The following is an 18,026-nucleotide window of genomic DNA, read 5'->3' as shown; positions in this document are numbered from 1 at the left end:
CACTTTTATAGCATCTTGGTGCCAGATTGCTGGATCAAGTGTAGGGAGTAAGTATAAAAATTTTCCCAGAGGAATACTCCTTGGGTCAGCTGTATTCACACAACGTTGTTGCCGTGCCTGAAAAAAAGAACAATGTTCATTTATGAATGTTTTGCGACAGCTGGAGGCCCATTGAAGTAGCATGCAATGTGGGTTCACCTACATGGACGCTGGTGGGTTAGCATGTAAACATAATATACAGTGTATCACTGAGAATAGAGATTAAACATGATTTCAGTTCACATGAGCACAGACCCATTCAGAAACTGTGTGAATTAAACTTTTCCATATAAAAACTCTTCTATTTTCTTCTCTGTTTTGTTTAACTCTGTCTTGCAGCTTGCCTCTCACTAAAGTGAGGTTCACTCTGTCAGTCAATAACAAAACCTTCATTGGATTATTTTGATTAAAAGAAAATCATTATGTTAATGTGCTTCGGTTCTTCATGGATAGCTGCTTGAAAGGGCCGCATCTCCACATTTTAATCCTTTTTTTGCTTTTTGTCAGAATCTCCAAATGAATGCCATCAGGTCCTGGTGATTTACTGCTTACACTTTTCTCACTTTGCTCCATAATTTCCTCCTCAGATAATTTCAGTTTCTGTGCACAGAAACTGAACACTCCATGTGTAATTTCTTGTGTGAGTCATCTTTTTGAAAGAAATGACTTTTCATTTCTTTCCACAGTAAAACCTGGTATAAAGACATTCTGCTTTAATTGCTTCACTTTCCTATTTGTAATCATAGAGAACATTAAGGTTATTGCTTGTGATGGAAATAGGTGGTCTTCTATTCCTGTGGCATGCAGTGGAACCTATTGGGCCTGATTCTGCTCTCATGCTTTACAGTTCATATGTTCAAATAGTTACTCATGATTTATAAAGGTGTAAATGGAAATTTGGGCACAATTTTTCAGTGTAATCTCCTTTTTTCCTCTTCCCCATCTGTTTGGAATTTTTCATCTACCCATGCTGGAAGGATTAAATTTGGGTGGTTCAGGTATACATTTGCAATGTCATAATTTCTGCAAAATGAGCTGTATTATTCCTAGTGTAATATCTAGGAGTGTTTCAAACATTTTCAAAGGCATTTAAATTATGAAAGTCTGAATTCCATGACTTCCACTCATAATGTCCAGGGTAACTCCAAAACTAGCTGGTTTTCTCCAACAGAAATTAGTCAGCACTACAAGTTTTATGCTGCTATGGCGTGACTGCTTTCAGTGCTAATAATAGTGTGGCTACACACTATACAGATGTGTAGACAGACCCTAAGAATCAATGTTTCTCTTTTTGTCAATGTTACTTGCTAATTGAGTGATTTATAAACAGTCCATACGTGCAGTCTGAGGCATATTATAGCTCAGTAGCTGGGCATTCAGGAGCAAATTGCTGTATTGCCTGACTGAAGCCAGGCACATGAGCCTGGATCTCTTGCATCCTTCCCAGGTAAGTGTACTGACAGGATCTCATCTCTCTGACCCAAACACTGCTTTCCTGCAAATGTTGAAAGTAAAAATATTTTGAAACCATAGGACAAGCAGTTTCTTCAAAGATACCTGAAAATACCCTGCACCTCAAAGTCAGCCTCAGATGCCACATTTGAAAATGTCAGCTAGCATCACTGATTGGCTCATATGAACTAACTACTGCTATTGCATTTTTCATATTGCGTACTAACCAAAAGTTCAGAATAGCTCGGAGACTGATTTCAAGGGGCTCAGTATCTCCTGTTGATGTGTTTTCAGTGTGTTTTCAGAAGTGTTCCCTGCCAGTTTGACATTGGGATGGGTTGAGCTTGGCTGGCAGCCAGGTGCTCACCGAGCCACTCTGTCACTCCCCCTGCTCAGTAGAACTGGGGAGAAAATTACAACAAAAAGCTTGTGAGCAAAAGCTAGTAACACTAAAGTACATAGTTATATCAGCAACAGTACATTCTGTGGAAGGATAGGGTATCTTGTGCCAAATATAACCCGGTTTAGGATTGTTTAAACGGCAAATTGCTGAACTTTACCTTCGTGCTTCACACATTTAGACAGTGTTCTAGCCCTGGCAAAGTTAGTGTTTGCAGAACCATACTAAATTCTAGATTTAATTTTTTTTAATAGACGATAGAGATTAGTTCAAGCTGCAGATTTAGATCCAAATCCAAGCAACCCCAAAATCTGAATATTTAAATTTAGATATTAGTTCAGTCTGTTTTGACTGTAGGCAATTTGCAGCGTACTGATCCAACAGCAGATTTTGATTTTTATAATCACCACGGTGATATTTGGGGATTATTCATGATTTTTAGCTCATACTGGGTTTATTTTCTACAGTGTTGAGAGGTGGGGGGGATGAATCATTTCGTCAAATGCTTGAGTAATTTTGGGGAAAAGTGGCAAGTTATCTAATTCTACTAAATAAATGATTATCTAAATAATGCATATACAAGAGAAATAGTAATAAAGAACTTTATGGAAAATATGGTACATGCACACATGCAGTGTTAAATACAGGATGTATTTTATACTTTCCTGTACAAGAACTGTGCCAGTACAAAACGAGAATGGATTTTTTTAAATGGATCATTCCATTCCTCCAAAGAAAACACTAGTTTAAATTCAAATTACAGTTTAGGCTTAATGTTTTCCTTCTCTTTGTTAGTGTCAAAGAATAAAGGGGAATTTAAAATTCCCTAACCTGACAAGCAAATCCAAACTTCATTCACAAAATTGCAACATTACAGAAAAGTTGAATGTTTACGTAACATTTCATTTTATTCCCACACCCTGAGGTAGCTTATTGACATCCGTGCCACTATCATTGTTGTGATTAGTTTGAAACAATTCAAGTGAGTACTCTTGAGCTGAGGTAACACATTCAGACACACTTAATTAACCTAAGAGCCTAAAACCCATTGCAAATAAGGCTTGGAATACTTCAGTAGCCTCTGTGGACATCACAGAATAAATGTATTATCTAATACATATGCATGGTGATATACAGCTGTCAAATTTAATATATAATATTCCAAAATGTTTCAGGTCTTTCAGTAGTGTTATTTTAATCTGAAATATTTTAAAGGGTACATTCTAAAGGTAAAATGCACTTGTGGCCAGACATATTTTCGAAAGTACAACATGTTGTTCTGTTGTTACAAGAGTAACAATAGTGTTGCTGACTGAAACTTAAGTATTGACAAAAGATGAAATTTGAGGTAACATACATTGTAATTTTTAATCAGTAAAGAAATTTTTGTTCTTTTTATTCCACCCTCCCACTGCAACTGAAAGGGCTGAAATGTATGCAGTTGTAGCAACTGAAAAACTGAAAGAGCTACTTAGTACCTTGTAAAGCTTTTCCCTGTCTATGAAAAAAGCTAAGATATATATGTTTAAACAAAAATCTATGACTGAAACTTACATATCAGATTATTTCATTTATGAGTAGAAATACAACTGCCGTTAATTGTATTTTCAGAAAGGTTGTGAGGGGGTTGGAGGGTAATGATAAAATGGCTGAGGCATGTTTGGACAATCAGAAAATCCTGTGTTTAATCCAAGTTTTAGGACCAAGAGCATAGCAAATAATATCTATGAACCTCAGGTTTTTATCCGTCAAATGAAATTGGTAGCATCTTTCTTTGTTTTTGCGTGGTTAAGGATTCTGAAGCAAGTTCTGTCTGGGCGGACTTTACTATTGAAGAGATCCATTGGCTTTCAAAGGCCTGACAACAAGGACCAGGGCCTGCAGAGGGGTTTTATGATACTTTAATTAGCATTAATGAGAGCAAGAATTGGCATTTAATATTTTTCTGGTGACATAATGTGATGGTAAAATAATAATAGATAGACAAAGAACCTAAGAACTTTTACTCCTTGCTCTGTGCTTAACCCAAATGGCTTTAGGAGAACACAAAGCCATGTGTTTCACTTCTGCATCTGTCATATTTTGAGTGTCTTAAGTTTGAATTCTGTGAAAACAGCTTTTCACAACCCTGGGGGGAGGGGGGGGGGGGTGGAAAGGGTTTCATGTAAAATCTTGTCAAATAAATTTTAATACATTACTTCGATTTCATAGAATTCTCATAAACTCATTTTACACATATGCACATATCTACAAATTTTTAATGACAAATTCATTGCTCATAGCCTGTTACTGTGTTTAATAACATGTACTTCCTTGCAAGAGGAAATGGGTCTGGTCTGTGTTTTCTCTGAGTTGGTTGTATGTGCATATTTAGAAATTGGGGGAGGGGAGAAAGGGAAAATCAACAAAAAAAAGTCTTATGTCAGTAAACCTTTTTTAGGAATGAAGAAATTACAATACTTAAACTACATTTTTTTTTTTTTCTTTTGCTTTAGGCAGCAAACCAGTAACCAGTCTTCTCCTGTGGTGCCTGATTTTCTTGACAAACAAACAAAAAAGGTAGCTCTAAGTTTATATTCTAAAATAACATCACATTATAACTTCAAATTCCTGAGTCCACAGTTCTGCAATGTGTTCATGGCTGCTTGGCGTAGCCATCTGAACATGAAACCGTTAGTGATGTTTTGAAGTCTTTGAGACAAAAGCCTGCTTGCTAAGAACTTTAGTTCTGTAGAAAGACAGGGAGGTACAGTGAATAAGAGAATCAAAAGGCTGGAAATTTGCTGCTGAGAATAAATGCTAGCTGCTCCCTGAGGTGATTTGTCTGTGCACTTCACTTTCTACAGATGTTAGAGACTCTTTTTTAGTAAGGACCTGAGGTTCTTTGGTAGCACTTTGATATCCTGCTCGAATTCAATATGTGAAATGGAGGAGTCGCTCTGTGACTTGGAGCACAGCATAGTCTTTGAAGTCTGATCCAATTTTTGCTGCTTACCATTTGATGTTGAAAGGATGAAATGGAGAAAATGTACAGTTTTTGCCAGTAACTCTGCTGAGCATATGTAAGATTAAAAAAACAAAATCCCTTGGATGATGTACTTAGAAATGTTAAGCAGATTAATACCTTCCTATAGCTAGCTTTTTTCTAAGGATACAAATTAACTATGAGAGGAAATCAGCATACAGTGCATGCTATGATTTAACTGCATGAGGAAAGAGGATAAATAAGTTAAATGGAAAAAGTAAACAAATATTTCTGATGTGGGTGCTAAGTCGGTGTTGCTGAAAGCCACAAGAATCTTGTGTGACTTAAATCTAGTGTTAGATGTTTCACACAGTTGTAAAAAGTAAGAAGTTGCTCTCTGTGAGATCACAACTATAACTTATTATGATTGAGTGGAATCAATACATTTCTTATGTGCCTAAACCAGCATTCTTTATTCCAGAATGATTTGGATGAGATTTCTGCTTCTCCATTTATTCAAAAACACTCGTTCAAAATGAATGTTTCACAACCAATTAGCCAATCCCGATCAGTTGCAGAGCATCAGTTGTCAAGTCCCTTGAGATCCCATAAGAAAGGAGGTAAGAAATATAATAAAGTAACAGAGATCTTCCGTTTGCTATATATAACGTAGATATTGTCAGCATGTAACTTGCTTTAGATATTGATGAGATCTTTTAGCAGTCCCTTGAGGGCAGGAAACATAAAGCAACTAACTTTTTGTTCTACACATTTTCAACCTGGAAATATAAAAAAGCCCTTAAGTACCTGAATTACATAGGCAGAAGTATAAAGATTTTTGAAATACAGTTTATACTAAAAATATGGTTAATAATCTCAAAATACCCTTTTAATGAAATCAAATTGACTTTCAAGAGCTTCAGCTTTCCCTTGCCTTCCAGCCTCAAAAGTGGAAAAGAGTAATGAAATCTCTTATGTTTGGCAGAATGAAAGACAACTTGTTTGTTCACACACACAAAGATTCAGTCAGCAACACAGGCAAGTCTGCAATAATTCTACAATCTATGCAATGTGGATTTTGTTTTATTTGCTAATACATTATTTTTGCCATGGTCAGTAACAGTTTAAAAACTTGAAGTAAAACATTATGACATTTGTTGAGTTTTAACTGGTTCAGGTTTTAATATTACAGGAAATCATTACCTATCAGAACACTTTTCTCTGTTATTGTTGTCATTGTGTCCTAGCAAATCTGTGAATACAGACTTTAGTACTGGATCAAAAAATACCTTCCATAGTTTAAGATGAGTTAGGTTGATAATATGATATCTGTAACTAGAGCCAAAATATAAATGATAATACATTACTTTCCAAGTTATTACTGAAAATTAGTTATACTTCTGTGCCATACAATAACATTTCTAGTTATATATTTAATGGGGCAACTTTCCTCTTGTAAGCATACAAATATTTATGAGAATACTCGAGCCCTAATCCTGCAGTTTCTGTGTTTAAACTTTACAGAGTTCAATTAAACAACTTACAATGTAAAGGTAAGAAGATAGGTATTTATAGGGAGATCCTTCTGTTACAGAAAATAATGCAAATTCAATGTTTTTAGGCTTCTACACAGCCATAAAGTGCTTTCAGTGCTAAAAACAGAATAGTATGTAAACACAGCAGGTTGAGAAATCCATTATTCTCTCTTCATGCATTTCTGTCCGTATGGGTTTTGAATCCATAGTGTGGGACTTCAGGGGATGTGTGCATTACTATCTTAAATTATTACATGTTAAACAATAAACCTGTCAAATAGAAATATCTTCATTGCAGCAAATCCTCTTGAGGAAGCCAGTCTGGGCCCGAATCTGTCATCCTTTCTCTCAGCGGATATTGTATGTTACCCTGCAACTAGTCTCCTTGAAATCAAAGAAAGACATTATGTCTGAGGTAAAACAATTAGAGTAAAACTGGCAGAATTATACCCTTAGGAAGAATGTGATTCAGAGCCATTATCCAGTAATTTAAAGACTTTAAAAAATGTGAAGTGATACAAGAATAGAATTTGAAGAAGAAATAAATGCAACATTGATTTTGAACTATTTAAGAAACATGTATGTGTAAATGAATAAGCATGCAAATACAGAAAAGTAAGGAATTTCCTAATTAGGCATGAAGATACTCAGATGATCATATAAATCACACTTCAATGATTAACTATTAAGGAAATAAACCTGCTTGAAGAATAATAGCTTCCTTGGGTGCTTTTAAAAGCACAGCTTGCATTCAGAAATTCAGATGCTTTCACAATCTCTATTCAGTCTTATTGTGTGAAGTATACTTTTTAAGTAGAGAATATTGTCAAACCTATTGAGAAAACCAAGTGAAACAGCGAATACCTTTTGGAATAAGAACACATGTATAAAATACATGTGTTTTATGATGTAGGGCTATGCTACATAAGCTGTTATTCACACACAAAAAAGCTGTCCACTAGGTGGTCCAAACGATGCGAGGACAGTTATTTTTCATAGTGAGACTTTATTCTGCAAAGTCTCACTATCGTTATAGACTGATTTTGAATTCTCTTTAAGTTACATTACAGGGAAGCGAGTTTGTCAGCCTGGTGGTAGTACTGTGGACCTGGAACACAGGCCGGTGAGGAAGTGAATATGTCAAGTTTTTGCACTGGTCTGTGACCCACTTATGGAGCAGTGTTGATGTTTGCTGAAGGAGAGTCTCTGTATCCAGGCTTAAACACAGAAGGAAGGACAGGCTGCATATTTGTCTTGAGGCCTCAGTAGGTGAGGCTCTACTGCAGTGAAGGAGGGACAGAACACAAAAAGGAAAAAATGGTTGAGTTTACATCTTTTTGTGTTATTGAAGCAGACTATTCACTCACATCTTGTTATCCAGCTAATAGCACAGGCTGCTTGTTGTCACTAGAAGATTGGCAAAGGAAAAATAGACTGAAATTTCCACAAAAACCCTGCAAATCTGTACTCTGTAATTAATGCAGAAACAAAACCCTCTTTTTCACTTCAAAAGCCTTTACATTGGGTCATAGAAAGACTGCGCAGTATGGCCAAACCACATGCAGCACAGGTTAAGTGGTGCGGCAGGACTAGTAGCAAAGTCAAGGATTCCCTACAGTGTCTTCTCTGTGGCATACTGCCTGAGCAGAGAGGACAAGCCAATAGTAAGCCACAAGTTAACTATTTTAGTCACAATAATGTAGTACTGAAAGAATCAAAATAATACAATATCCAGAGGCCAAGTAGTGGTATTCGCTTAGATGAGATAGTCAGAATATTTGAAATTATTAATGAGAAGTGAGTGCTTCATTGGTCAATTACCAATGTAACTTGTAACTTTGCCTCAAAAGTAAGTATGACAGATTTTCTGAGATGCAAAGGAAACATGTTTGTAAAAAGAAAGCGAATAGTATCTCTGCATTGACCAGAGGATGACATAATTCTTAATGTTAACAGAGGCATTTTGAACAAGTAAGAAAATGCACAGTATGTCTCTGGCCATCGGCATTCTCATGTGGGAGAACAATATATGTCTTCTGATGATGTTCCGTATAGGCCTTGCAACTTGCGCTATTGCCTGCAACATTGGAATTTTGTGAGAAGTAATGAAATTTGCCACGGTTCTGAGAGATCTGGAATTATGCAATCTGCAGTGTACATAGTCACAGTCTGTGGCTGAGGTAGTGAAACTTGCACTATAGTTGTAAAAGTCAATAGGCCATTTCCAACATAACCTTTAATTTTAGATTTCTTAATTTTTTGTATTCTCAAAAACTAGTGGAAATTAGGGCCTGATGTGTTTCAAGCTGGACTCCCACTTGTCAGTGACTGGGAATGGTTTCCTTGCAATATGTCCTTTTTATGTTGCTCATTTTTCTCTTCCTTTCTGGTAAAGCAATCGTAAAAATGTGATTTGTAGATGTAGCTGTGTTGGGTTTGGAGGGACATGTGAAGGTGATCCCTGTTTTTCACACTGATGAAGGGCAAGTAGATAATGAAATGTGATAAATTATTGATGGATGGGGAGGAAGGCTGCTGCCCACCTCAGACGGTACTGTGAACAACTCTTAGTAAGGGGCATTATGGGGATGGGAGACATTATTCTCAGAAAGTTACCCTGTGGTTGTCATCACATGGATGATATTTACAGGGTCATCATCGTAAACAAGAAATGTAAAATAATGATTACTTCATTAATTGTTATGGCTTAACTCCAGTTTTGAAGAGGTGATCCAACTTTAGTTCTGTCGGACTACAATCATGTCAAAACACCCAAACCACAGAGAATATACTTAGGTGTGACTGGTCTTTGCTTCAGAGTTGAACTTCCTTTGCATCAGACTTTGCTTTTGGAAATACTCTAAGTTGCCTCAGTCTCAGCCCTAGAGTATAGTCTTGGTTCAGTATCATCTTGCACTTGGAAGTGAAAGGTTCTTCAATATATGGAACTATCTTATTCTACATAGTAGTTGAACATTGTAGCATAATTGAACTCTGATTTCATTTAATTCCAATTTGTGCCTTGTTTTTAAAAAAGGTAACAGCTATGGCAAAGCAATTACCATTATTATTTTGGAGATGGGAGAGCTTTTGATCCTCCGATTCACAGAAAGTCGGTATCCCAGCATGACTGTAATAGATATGGCGAAGAACAGGCAGTATCTCACACAAAATGCGGTATCAAGATCTGGATGCCTTGTAACCAAAGATGCCACTTCTTTTCCTGCGTGTGAGAATAAGATCAGTCCAAGGCATTCAGCTGTTTCTCTCTCTGTAGCTCAGCTTCCTATTTGATTCCATCATGGCAAACCTTCCTTTCTAAATGAAAAACAAATCTGCTGCTACGTAGTATAGTGTGAAGTGCTGCATGGGCTTTCAACTAGTTGTCATTGGCAGATGGGATGATACTGACACATGGATGCCATTAATTTCAGAATCCTATCATTCAGGATAAGTGAAAGAATTTGTAATCTATTTAAAATTATTTTTAGTTGTTTAATCAGGAGTTTCGTTTCATCATTTTTAAGCCCCCCACTGAGACTAATTTTACATTGAAGGAATGTAAATCATTAAAAACTTGACTGTAGTCAGTAGAATCATAACAGTGAGCAGAATTGGGTCTCTTGGTTATAAAAAATTGACACTAAAAATTCCCTCCATATCTGGAGGCTAGGGTTTTGTGGGTAGAGGATTTTGTTTTGGCAGTTTTTTGAGTGGGTGAGGTTTGAATTGGTCATTCTTTTGCAAATAAAATGCGAATAAAATAGCATGATATTAGGATAGTCTGAATGTTACAGGAAACACTGGAAAGGCCAAGGTAGTGTTACATAGTATGATCTGATTGTACTGAGCATGTTGTAGCTGTGTGTGAGGCCTATGAGATCTCCACAGTATTCTCCTACTATGTACCACACTGTAGCAGAGGAATTACAATTAGCCGTGTTGCAGTTGAAGCCTCAGGCAAAGGAGTTGCTGATGTGGCATGTTGTATAATAAATTTCCATTGAAAGGATCCTGCTTGCATATTGTTTTGTGGCTTTTGAGCCAAAATCTGACTGCACATGAGCAGGAGAAGAAGTAGCTTTTTTTTCTTTTTTCCTTAGAAGAGTATCACTGGATTACTGACCTCTTCACACCTGGTATAAATGCTGGCCTTTAGGCTTAGTAAACAGAAATCATGTTTCCAGATTGTTCTTTTTATCTTACATATGTATAAGTAGAAAACATAGGAAGGAGAAGATATTTTTTAGGATGTCTCTTGAGAAAATAAGCTGAAAATAAAGCTATGTCTGAAAGCAATCATTACCATTTGTATGTGAGGCTGCATATTTATGCAGATGGATTTTGTTGGTGCAAGTAAGCCTATTACTGTACATTTCATTGTACGTGGTGGGACTTTGCAGGAGGCCACAGGAGGGACCATCACCTCCCATCCTGTGGAAAGCCTGAGTTCCCACTTTCTGGATTTGTGCTGGGCAGGAGCCTGTTAGCTTCACTAGCTATTAAGGTGAAAAGCACAGTAACTCTGTTTCAGTATTTCAGTTCTGCACCATATAGTTCCAGTGTGGATTCAGAAAATCTAACTGCAAACATAAGTGAAGTCAGCTGAACTTCTTTCAGCCCTATGTAAAGTTTCCAGCTGAGACTTGTACTGATGATGTTTGTATTCTGAACTGGTTCACCCATAGACACTTTTTATTAAACCTTTTGTTACTCCCTGATGGCATGATTTGCTCACTACATTTTACCAAACTAACAGACCAACAAATCTGAAAAGAAATTGGGCTGTTCTTAAGTTTTTCTTTACTGCTCAGCTTCTTAATTGTTTTTCCCCTCCAATAGACAAAGACACAAACAGTGACAAGTGATAAATACAAGCTTTCATTTGTTAAACACGTTAGCTCTATGTTTAGCCCTAGGCAGTGAATTTCATTATAGGCTGGTTTACTTCTGGATTGGTTATTGTGATTGCTTCCAATGCAAAAAGATTTAACCTGCAGCCATGACTGATTGGTATCAAAGGTGAGAGGTAAAATAAGATGCAAGTAAACTGCAGAGATAAACTGCAGTAAAGTTCACCAGAGGCAGATCAGTATTTGGTCTGTATAAAACAAGTTGAAATTCAGCTAATAATGGCTGTATTGCAGTAAAAAGAGACTGCGGATCTCTCTTATTGAAATACTGAAAAATAATAGTAAGAAATACGAGATAATGAAGTTGTATATCATGTACACAATAATGCTGTGCCAAAAAAATGAATAGCGGTTCAGTTTCTCTTCTTAACACATAATGTCTACTCTACCATATAGTTAACACATAATGTCTACTGTACCATATAGTTAACACATAATGCCTACCACTGTCTTTCTGATCCAAGCTGCAGTTCACCTATTCTTTCTGTCTTCATTTTCTATCCATGACATACAGGTTTGTCTTAGCTCTTCTTTTTGCCATTTCTTTGTTAGTAGTTAAGCTTTTCATCATGCAGTACTACACCGTTCTGTTGTTGTTATTGCTTGAAATTTCTCTACGTATTCTCCAGCAGCCTTATTTTTATTATTTTGCCTCAGTTACTACTGCTCTGACCCAGCAGCATATCTCAGATGACTGATCTACTGAGGCAAATAGTGTGGTTCCCAATTAATTACTCTTCTAAAAAACTGCACCAATTTATTTAAGTGAACTTTGTTAGAACAAGTACAGTAGGTACAGGGCTTTGAGGGTACACACAAAGTTCTCTCCTAAGAGAATAACTATAATAATATTTTCCTAAATTATATTTTATGTTATGTAAAGGAAGAGACAATTCATAATTTCTGTAACTCTTCCCCACTGTCAGAAGACTTTTAATAGTGTCTTTATTTTAGGTTTTTTTGTAAGAAAGAAAAAGGCTAAGGCAGGTCATCATTGCCTTTGATAGAGTTATAATTTCATCTGCTGGTTGTATGTTACCAAATAATTTCTGGTTCTTTGCTGATATTTAATAATGTGAATTCAATCTGCTGAATCCCCCACAGTTAAGTAGTAATAGCTGGATTTCACAGATACAGTTTGATAAACAGGTATTCCATTCAGGAAATCATGAACTAGCTGTGATGTATTTGGGTGGAAAGAAATTACTCTGTATCAGTTACTGATTAGCTCTGGTCATGACAATGATTGTATTCCTTAGCTTTCCATCATTACTTCTCTCTACTCACTGAAAGTATTTTATATTTTAATTCTCTCACGGATAACCTCAGTTGATTATAATGGTTGAGTGGAATACAGCAATAGCAAATACTAGCTTGTAGCAGTAATTACAAGCTTGCAGAACTCATTTCTGTCCCCAGGCAAGAATAACCTTCCTTGAGGATCTTCCTTGCATATGGAGAGAATTACTGGGAGCCAGTTGTGCTCATGCTTTGGCTGACGTGGCAGTACACCAGAAAAATAATGCCACATTACCATCTTCCCTGCTTATAACACCTTTCCCCTAAGGGAAGGTAAGAATATCAAAATCGCAGGAAGTATCGTTACTGCTGCCGATGAGAGAAAGAGAATCTGCTTTCCTATGAGTGCTCAGGCAGGCAATGAGCGTATCTTACCCATATGAAAGAACAGTTTTATGAATTCTAGTTTGTTTTTGTTTTTCCTAAAAATATATTGGTACCCGTTCTTTGTCTTTAAGGTTTGTCCTGACTTGGACAAATCTGTATTTTATGTAGAAGTATAAGCAATGAGGAGTGTGAGAAGGCAGGAAACACAACGCTATAATTACCAAGTATTGCCTCTTGCTTGCTGTGTTGGTCTGCCCTAGCACCCAGGCTAAGTCTGATGGGGAGAATGCAGAGATAACTAACAAGCTGAACAGCATCAAGAATACCCGTAGAAGACTCAGTCATCTTTAACGTGTCCTTACTTATCTGACTCTCTTACATTTTATTAGGAATCAAATAGTGTATGTGTGATTGTCTGCTATGTCTCCTGCTATGCAGGACAGCTATACCAGCTCTTCACCTTCAGCTGTAGCTAGTTGTTTTCTCTGTAAGCTAGGAAGTACATTTTTTGTTCTTTGTCCATAGCCTTGTGAGTGTAGTGCTATTCTTGGGACTCTCTCTCACCAGCGTGCTGTTTGCCTCATGCAGACACACACTAAAGTCACATTCAGAATAAGGAAGAAAATATTACATTGTTCCAGCCCCTTTTTGTAGTTCTGGGATTTGCAAACACCAAAAATGCCCTCCAGCAAAGTGGTGCAATTGTTTTTTCTACATTCTTTAATGCTGTTCTGTACTGCATATTCTTAGTTACAATAAAGAGCATGACTATCAAATGAATAACAGTAAGCTTGCAGGGTTTAAAAGGCTTATTTGTGGGGGGAAAAAAAGTTTGCTGCAGCTCTACAAAAAAACTGAGCTAATTTGAGTAGCAGCATATATGGGTGTAGTTTAAAAGGTTCAGAATAATCAGCTGCTATAGTTAAAAATTGGTAAAAAGGGATATTCGTGTAACAAAAATCTATGAGCTCTTGATTTGTTTTCAGAGACAGGTGAATATATATGAAGTTCAGATCTGCATTGTGTCTCCCCTAATCTCCCAAAAGGGCACAGGTGTAAGATTCCACTTATGAGTGGGCTCACCACTCATATTGTGCTCATCAGACTGAGAGACAAAGTGATATCAATTTCTTTCATCCGTTGTTGTCCATGTGTTTCCAATTAATTTTTCATTCATAAGAAACTGATAAATTGGAAGTAGTACTGTGCTTAATCTCCTCATGAGGATATCCCCCTTGCAGTGGTATTCAGAACAGCTGTTAGGCCAAGTCTTTAGTATGTATCAGTTTTCTGTCTGCTGTATCAAGCTCATGCTTTGTGCCTTTTGATCATTGATTTAGGGCCCAAGAAGGGTGAATTCATCAGCTTCATATCCAAAGGATCTTAACTGCTTTAGAAGAATGAAATTTTACATGAGTAGATTAGGTATTTTTATTTGCAAACTGCAATCTGTTTTAAAACTCCCTGGGAAAAACATAGTCATCACAGGCAGCCATGGGCAGAGACGTCTCAAGGCACTGCAAATGAAGCAGGTTATTCATTATCACATTTCATCACCATAAGCAACTCGCAGCCCTAAACTGTTTAATTCAAAGATTGCCTACATGGTAGTACCACACAGCACAAGCTAATCATTGACACACATTCAAGAAAATCACCCTTAATTCACAAAACTCCCTCTTTCCACCCACAAATAAACATGCATAGGCAGAAAAGCAGCCTCAGTCACTTTGCAGCTTAAATTCTGTAAGTTATTTGTAGAATTATAGTGGTTCCTGGTGTGACTTGCAAAGATAGGCACTTGGCTTCTTCAGCTTACCTCTAACTGCCTTTTTTTTTCATTTTTTATTAAAAAAAAAAAAAAAAAAAAGTAGGAAAAAAGGAAAAGAACCAAGAACCAGCCTAACCTTTTCTTGGAGAGGGAGTGTATCAGTAGGGCAGAAGACACTGTCCATGGCAGATGAAACTGTGCAGAACTTCACAAATAGGGAAAACAAGTAAGAGACATGGATAGACAACATTGAGTAAAGAAGTCAAAAGTGGAGCGGAGAAGGAATGTATCATCAAAGAAGAAAATACATGCAGAGAAGCAGGATAGAGAAAGGAGAAAAAAGAGGATGAGATGAAAAAGTGATGAAAAAAAAAGGCATTTAGTTTGAATAATCACAGAACACTTGGTAGCCTTAGCAGTGAAATGTACTACTGCTTTCTGTAGCATTGCTTTTCTTGTATATAGTTGCTGAAGTTCTTCAGGGAAGAGTTTAGCTTTAGAGCATTTGAAAGGGGTATGTCACTTTATTGCTGCAGGAGAGGTATACTTCATGCTCTGTTTTGAAAGGCAAAATCTTTTTGAAAGGTAATACTTACTGAACTATTTCCTTTGCAGTAGTGCTCATATCAATGTATCATTAGTTTGCAACATTTTACATCATTATTTGCAACATAGTTCTTCATTATGCTTAGGATTAGTGTGTGTCTCTGAAAGGGTGGCATTAATTGGTCCAATGGGGTGGTTAGAGTCAGGGCTATGTTCATCAACCTATGATTTTCTGCATCTTATCTACTTTTCAAATGTACTGGAATTTTGGCAAGAGTTCTAAGTTCATATTATAGAGCTTCTTGTGGTGGCTTGTTATGTTTTCTTGAAGTCCTGTGACTATGCAGGGTCATCTGAAGCAGAACAAGATATGCCTTGCTTTCTGGACATGATTAATTGAGTCAAACAGCTTTCAGCTGAATTGATAGTTGCTTCTGAGAACCAGGGCCAGATTCATTCTTTGAGTTGGCAGGCAGTATCAGTGTTTAAGGCATGCCTTCATCAGTGGGTTATCAAGATCTTTTATCCTTTGTTGCTGAAAGAGGAAATGTGTCCCAGATTGGTGTCTGGTTAGTCCCTGTAGCTAATGAAGAAATAACACAAGATGACTTTGGAAGAAACCATATTTTTGTGTTCTTGCTTATGCTCTTTTAAAAAAGAAAAGAAGTAGCAGATAACATGTATATTCCCTCAATAATGTCAAATAACTTCTACAAATAAGAATTCTCAGCAATAAAACCATCATTGGCTGCCTTTGGATTTGCAATTCCATTTACTGTAGTCAGAAAAAGCCAAACTCAGAAGAGCAAACATGCTTAAAGAAGTGTGAGAAGGATAAAACTGAGCCAAAGAAAGTGTGTAGGGGCTTTCTAACATGGATATACTGTATTTTTACTGAAAGGTAGAGACATGTAAATTTGGGTTGACTGGAGGAACATTACTACCAGCAAAGTAATAAACAAACATTACATTTTTAGTAGAACTTTGAGTGAGCTTATTCTGTGAGTTTCCAAAAGTCTATGATTTTTAGGCAGAAAAATAGAACTGTATTTGGGTGGAGAAATAGAACTATAGAAAAGTACAGTTTCCAAAGCATTCAGTAACTCCTTAAATGACCTTCACTTCCTGGTGAGTGTTTCAAATTTTGCCTTGGAAACCTGGCTCCTAAGTTTGATGCTCAAGAGGTAGCTGAGTTCTGAAAATTGTCACTGGTACATATGATCAGTAGGAGAGCTGAGTCTAACTGTGAAAGAGGCTGTGTCCCCCATTTCCTTTGTAAGCTAACTGGAAGATTGCAGGCACTCAGCTGGTATAGGCCCCATGCCTTGTAACCTCTGAAAAGATGTAGCAGGGAAAAATGCCCCTTATCTACAGAGGCTTCTCCAGTTCAACATCAGTGACTGAAACTGTGAAAAAGGAGAGTATATGGGAGAGAGTTGTTCTTACTTTCTCAAGGACTGCAGCCTTTTATCCCAGTGGCTTTTATTCAGGATTGTGCTGCTCTGCCTTAGAATGATTCCTATCCTGAGACAAGTATGAACAAAGACACAGAGCTGGCTCTAGATGCAGCAGGCAGGCCTTCTGTGCTAGGGGTGTTCTCTAAAGAGGCCTCAGGGCAACTGTAATTTGGACCTATTATGTACAACTTTGTCATGAATCCTCATGCTACACCATGAATAAGCATGGCTGGTCTATAAATCTAGCCCATTGTATCTGGATTACATTTGTTAAACTAATGCTTGGGGTTTTGTCTGGCTTTATTCATACCAACACCAGAACACTGAGTAAGAACAGCAAACCAGAAACAAAAAAACACAAACATTTAAAAATACTGCTCCCACAGATTGGAGTCCCAAGTGTGGTTTATATAAACAATTTGAATTGTGGCTGGATTTTTGACCAGATTCTTTCCCCTGAAGGACCTTTAGAAACAAAAACAAACTGAGCAAAACAAGTTTTGGTGGGATGGGTCTCTGCCTGTTTTCATGTAAGCTGATGACAAAGCTCAGAGCAGGAAGGCAACAGTGTGCTGGAATCCGGTGCACATTGTGTTCTGCGTGTTCCCAGTTGACTTGCCAAGAGTGATCTAGAACTGAAACAAGGCCCCCTTTTTGCTAGGACACAAGGAAAGAAGTCGTCATTAATCTAAAACAGTTTAGCTGCTTGAAAACAATAGACTTTGTTAGTATGATATCCTGATTGTGCCTTATTCTTATGTGAATGTGCAGCCTGTGATGATGGATCAGGAGGGTGAGAGCTTTTGAGAACTGTCTTTTCTCTTGTATGGCCCATGAAAGTAGTCTATATTCTATCACTATGCCCTCTATCTGCTTCAGCGTGGGTATATAACATCACGGAGGAGATGAGGAAGTGGCTGGCTTCAGCACTTGTCTACTGGGAGAACTGGCCAGTCACAGGAGTCTGGAATAAGTTACAGCCCTCCCAGCTGTTCAGCATGACTACACCACCACGCAAAGCCTACAGAGTTCATCTGGCACTTGCAAAGGTGCTTACAAAGCTGTTTCCAGTGGGATAGTCCCAGATTATTTTCATGTGAATGTGCCATGTGCCATGGGATTGTAGGGAAGGAGGCAGGAGATTTCCATATCCTAGTGATGAAAAAAAAAAAGGAAGGTGAGGTAAAGTTTTGCTTGTAATAGCTGCTTGAATTTATTTTAATGGGGTCACTTTTGTGAAATACTCTGGTGCAGTTTCTGTAGGTGCTGTATCATTGAAAAAAGTAAGTCCCCTACCTGGAGCAGAGGTGATAGTGGAGTCC

The 18,026-nt window shown here is 37.3% G+C and overlaps 1 protein-coding gene across 8 annotated transcripts in view; it reads left to right on the top strand.

The window, feature by feature from the left end:
• The window catches only part of MYO3B (myosin IIIB), a 206,768-nt gene that overhangs the window by 160,639 nt on the left and 28,103 nt on the right, over window positions 1-18,026 (top strand). For all 8 annotated transcript variants that reach the window (XM_030486037.1, XM_030486038.1, XM_030486040.1 and 5 more), the window contains 2 exons: window positions 4,387-4,450; window positions 5,338-5,476. In XM_030486037.1, coding sequence (XP_030341897.1) covers window positions 4,387-4,450; window positions 5,338-5,476 — 203 coding nt within the window. The remainder of the gene's footprint in view (window positions 1-4,386; window positions 4,451-5,337; window positions 5,477-18,026) is intronic.

Source organism: Strigops habroptila, chromosome 5 (assembly GCF_004027225.2).
Source record: "Strigops habroptila isolate Jane chromosome 5, bStrHab1.2.pri, whole genome shotgun sequence".
Taxonomy (NCBI): Eukaryota; Metazoa; Chordata; class Aves; order Psittaciformes; family Psittacidae; genus Strigops; species Strigops habroptila.
Note: the sequence above shows the minus strand (reverse complement) of the source record. Positions and strands in the feature narration are given on the sequence as shown.